Source organism: Alligator sinensis, unplaced genomic scaffold (genome assembly GCF_000455745.1).
Source record: "Alligator sinensis unplaced genomic scaffold, ASM45574v1 scaffold1303_1, whole genome shotgun sequence".
Classification (NCBI taxonomy): domain Eukaryota; kingdom Metazoa; phylum Chordata; order Crocodylia; family Alligatoridae; genus Alligator; species Alligator sinensis.
This window is the reverse complement of record NW_005842753.1, coordinates 92947-97801: the sequence shown is the minus strand read 5'-3', so window position 1 is coordinate 97801 and position 4855 is coordinate 92947. Positions and strand designations below refer to the sequence as shown.

At 51.7% G+C, this 4855-nt stretch overlaps 1 protein-coding gene across 1 annotated transcript; it reads right to left on the bottom strand.

Moving 5' to 3' along the window:
• Window positions 1-2022: 2022 nt before the first annotated feature.
• On the bottom strand, window positions 2023-4849 carry LOC102381674 (DLA class II histocompatibility antigen, DR-1 beta chain-like). Its single transcript, XM_014525145.2, has 4 exons — window positions 4726-4849; window positions 4441-4551; window positions 2930-2953; window positions 2023-2550 (listed from the first exon to the last, which is right to left on the bottom strand). Exons 1-4 carry the CDS (start codon window positions 4847-4849, stop codon window positions 2537-2539), a joined length of 273 nt encoding a protein of 90 aa, XP_014380631.1. The 3' UTR covers window positions 2023-2536.
• Window positions 4850-4855: the final 6 nt, after the last annotated feature.

The following is a 4855-nucleotide window of genomic DNA, read 5'->3' as shown; positions in this document are numbered from 1 at the left end:
GCACAACCTCCTCCTACAATTTGGACTCTATTTCTCTCCTCTTGGATTTCAGTGGTCACTGTGTCACCATCTCCCCTGTTCAATAAAACCACTGTCATTTGTAACCCTGAGTTGGGTCATGTTTTACAAAATCCCAGTCCCTTATCTTAAATTCCATCTTCATTCTCTCTCAGCTCCAGCCCCCACCCCTCTCCACCAGTTTCCTGATCTCCTCTCAATTCCCACTGCCTTTTCCCTGTGACTTTCTGCTGACTTTCTCTGCTTTCCTGTTGTCCCTACTGCCTTTCAGTCTCTCCTGTCACTTTTTTCCTGTGACTTTCTGCTGTCTGCCTCTCTGTTTTCAGGCTTCCCCCCACCCCTGCAGCTTCCCAGCCCCTTGTGGCTGTCCTGCAATTTTCTCTAGCTCTCAGCACCTACTGTCACTCCCTGTAACTTCTCTGGCTCCCCACATCCAGAGCCCCTCTTTAACACCCACACTTTCCCTTAGTCCTATTTTCCCTCTCCTCACCTACCTTTTCAGTTCCCCCGTAGGTCTGGCTCCAGTCCCAGCCTCTGTGTTGGCGTTGCTTCCCTGTTCTGCAGGCTTTGAGCGTTGACTTTTAATCAGTTAAGATCAATTAACCTAAAGTTACCCCCGAGCCTCAGTTCTTCAGCCCAGGCCCTGTAGTCTACTGGTTCTAATCCTACTCCCCCTACACTTCTATTTTCTTACCTTAACCTTTCCCCAGGTATCCCAAGTATGCCAAGCATATACATACATACACATCACAACACCCAACTTAGGAACTCACTTGTGGTATGTGTGTGAATTAGTGAATACACATATATAGATATCATTGTATGTGTGGTATATGAATTAGTAATCCCTGCATGTGTATTGGATGTGCAGGTGTTGGTAACTAGTAACTGATTCCATCTAAATTTGGTGTGTGTGGCATGTATGGGCTTAAACTGGTGATGGATGTGCATGCACTTAAACTAGTTGTTTTGAACGTGTGTGTATCTGAGTTGCTAGTGTGAGTGTGTGTGTGTGTGTATATATATATATATATATATGGCTTTGTGTGCATGATATACAAATTAATGATCTGTGCTTAACTTTTGGGGTGTATGGTGTATGTGCTTGAATTGGTGATAGGCATGCATGTTCCTAGGCTGGTTTGAATGTGTATGTGCCTGAACTGGTAGTGTGCGTGTGTATGCACCTAACTGATTTGTGTGTTTGTATATGTGCAAATGTGTCACACCCTCCTGTCTAACAGCACAATATTGAGATCCTGAGAGTTGGCCTGACCCCACAAGGCAACAGAACCACATCAGACATCAGGTGGGGATGAGCCAAGGGAAGTCCTCTTTTCCCAACAAGACTCCTCCATATGACAGTCAGCCCTTGGGCTCAGAAGAAAAGCATTCTGGATGTGGGAGATGCCCAAGGGCATGAGGTGGGACTTCCAGCCGCTGTCCCCAGTCCCATTGTTTTTATGAATAGGAAAGGGAATTTTGCAATCCCAGGGTGCATCTACATATGCTACTTTACTGGGCATTAGACTAATCTAATGTATATTAAAACATCACAGTCTACATGTTTGTAGGAATTACTGCACAGCAGATTAGTTTAATGCACCATGTTTAGTACCAGTAGATAATGGTACTAGAAAATAGCACAATAAACTAATGCAGCAAAGTGTGTATGTAGACATGTAGACTGGGAACAAATTGCTCTGAGCCAACCCAAGCAGCAGGGTGGCACAGGTTAGTCCCAAGCTCCAAGGGGTGGATGGGGAGCTGAGGACACAAGGATTGGAGCTGTTCTGGGGAGTGGGTGGGGAGCTGTCCCCAACTCCCCCCTGTCCCCCCATCCTCCTGGAGCCCATGCTTTGCTACCCCCCACCCTTGCACACTGCCAGCCTTAGGCTGCCCCCAGTGCCCCCGTGTGGGCTGTAAACCCATGTGGATTTGCAAATGCAGCTTCAGGGAAATGGACCTCTGAAAAGGGACAACTCAACACACTGCAGACACTGGTGAGACAATTTATTGGTCAGAAACACCATCACCCCGCAGCAGGACAGAAACCTGCTCTTTCCCAGTCCCCAAGGATTGATCCAGAGCAGTAGTGGAAGCAATTACAATAGCACAAGCTCCAGCACATGTTTCAATGCACCTGACTCAACCCACACCTGCTTCTATCCAACAGCCCCAGAGGACACCCTGGGACCCAGGGCAGTCTTACCAGATCTCAATTGGGCCCCAGAGGTATCTCATTCCAGAGGGCTGTTACAAGTGCAGCAAACGGCTTTGTTACAGCTTCCTGTTTCTCAGATATGAGTCCCCTGAAGGTCCCCCAAGAACCAGTAGCATTTCTGAGTGCAGATGTGGTGCAGACTTAGGCAGATAAAGGGCTAATTCTGAGGAGTCAGCCCCAGGGATCCAGGTGAGGATGGAGGGAAAGTGAGAAGAGCTCCAGATACAGGGACAGGTGCCAGGAGACGGGGCTGGAGAATCACGCTGGGCAATGCAGGCCCCGAAGCTGCAGGATCTAACTGAGGAGCCCTGCAGGGAGAGAGGGGAGACATCAGCACAGGGCAGGGACTAGCGGCACTGGAGAAGGGCCACGGGGGGGATCTGACAGGCACCAGGGCCTCCCTAGAGGTGTGTCTGGAGCCTCTGGGTGGGGAAATGCTTTTGCAGGGCCCAGGATGCTCTGACCCTGGGAGTAGCTCTAGGTTTGGCCCAAATGGCACTAATGAGGGAGATGGAGGCTCCTTCTCTTCCTCACTGCAAATGCTCCATGTTCCAGCTCCCACCCATGCTGGGCTGGGCAAGTGTTGGGGTGAAAGGGCAGGGGCAGCCGCTCCATGGACACCCTGTACAGCCTGTGGTCCCTGAGAGGGAGAAGGTCTTTATAGGGGTAGACTGAGATGGAAATTACCTGTTGGCTGGGGAACGGGGCGGCCTGGAAAACAAGGAGAAACATGGTGAGAGTCTGAGCAGGGTCAGCTCCTTCCTGTGAGATAAGAGGTCCTGCCCTAGCCCTGAGGCATGGGGCAGACTCCATTAGGTACCCCTGATTTCCCCATTAAAAACCCAAATGACGGTCTCACCCACACAGGGCTGGATATAGGGATTAACTTTGTGTACGTGTAGGTATTTCCCTGAACTGGATTCATTATTCTGTGCTTTGGTCTATATTTCCAGACAACATTCAGGGAGGATGAATTCAACCAGGGTCAGACTTGTGTGAGCCACAGTATCAGCTAGGAAGCTGTGTCTGTATCTTCACTACATGACCGAGGACAGGCAGGGAGATACGGGCAGAATCAAGGGTCAGGAACAGCCCTAGACCAGACCACGGCTGTGCACATTTTGGAGGATCCCTTGCTATTTTTTGTTCTCTGCCAAAAACAGTAATTGAAAATTTAGGGGAAAAGGAGGTGGTGAGGGGTGTCATCAATAAGGAAACTGATTCTGATAAGCATGGAAGAAAGAGAAAATATACTATCCGCTCCTACCACAGACACTATTCCTCAAAAAAGAAAAAAAAGCAAACAAAAACCCCACCTGCTGGAAATTGCAGTGAGCATTATATGTGAAAAACATGGCAAGAGCAGCTTCCACTAGTTCCTAGGTAGGCAAAAAAGCTACATGGGCCTCACAGAGAACAGAGCCATGAGCAGTGCTTTCCCCTTTCTGCTGCTGCTCCTCATCTCCTGCCTCCAGGAAAGGTCTGTTATTCTCCCCTCGATCATTCACAGCACAGGGGGACATTTTCTCCCTGGGTCTCTTGTAGGCGCGACAATCCTTCCCCTGTCCCACAGTCCTCCCTGACTGTCTGGGCTAAGGGTGAGACCAGGACAACTGACACCTGCAGGCCTTTCACACCTGCAGGGCTGAGGATCTACATTACATTGCACTGAACAAAATCAGTCTGCCCCACCAGCTGCCAAAGTTTCCTCTGCTGGAGCAGCAAGGTCAGAGACAAGGGCAGCTGAAATTTGGGTCTGCTGAGACAATAAGTTTTGCCAGGGGAAAACCCTGGTCTGTGCCAGCACATGAGCAACAGGACAGAGGAGAGAGGTTAGGGGGAGAAAGCCCCCCTGATACCTCATCCCCATGAAGTCCCACAGTGGGGTACACTCAGGTGCCCCCACCCCCTTGGGACCGGCACCTCCGAACCAAGGGTCACTGCCTTGAAGCAGAGGAGAGGAAATGGCCAGAGTCAAGGCACCCATGACCCCTGCTCTGCCCTGCCCCTTAGAGGAGGGAGGGACAGTGGGATCCATCCCCAGCCCCAGGAGGTGAGAAACGGGGAGGCCCCTGCCAGACTCCAGGGCAGCTCATGCTGGGGTGTGAGAGGGAGGGGAGCCTGCAGACAGACCTAAAGCTTGAGCATATTACCCCCATGATGCCTTGGTTCCAGCATCCCAGCCGTGCCCCACTCACCTTTCTTGTTCCTCAGGTAGACGAGGAGTCCCAGCATCAGGAAGATCATCCCCAGCACGAAGCCCCCGACCCCCGACAGCATCTTGCTCCTGGCCGAGTCTGACTGCGCCTCTGTGGAGACAGGAGCCGGAGGTGAAGGGCTCAGTCTGTGTTCCCACCCCCTGCTCACACCCCTGCCCGCTGTGGGAAAGGGGTCTGACCCTGGACAGCCCTTGTGGGGCTGCACAAAGGGAGACCCGTCCCCTCCAAGATCTCAGGGGCTGCCCCAGGATCCCAGTTCCTTACCCCAGAGCACGGTGACGGGGCCCGGCAGGCTGCTGTGCTCCACCTGGCAGGTGTAGACGTCCCCGCTCCGGGGGGTCATTTCCAGCATCACCAGGATCTGGAAGGTCCAGTCTCCGTTCTGCATCAGCTC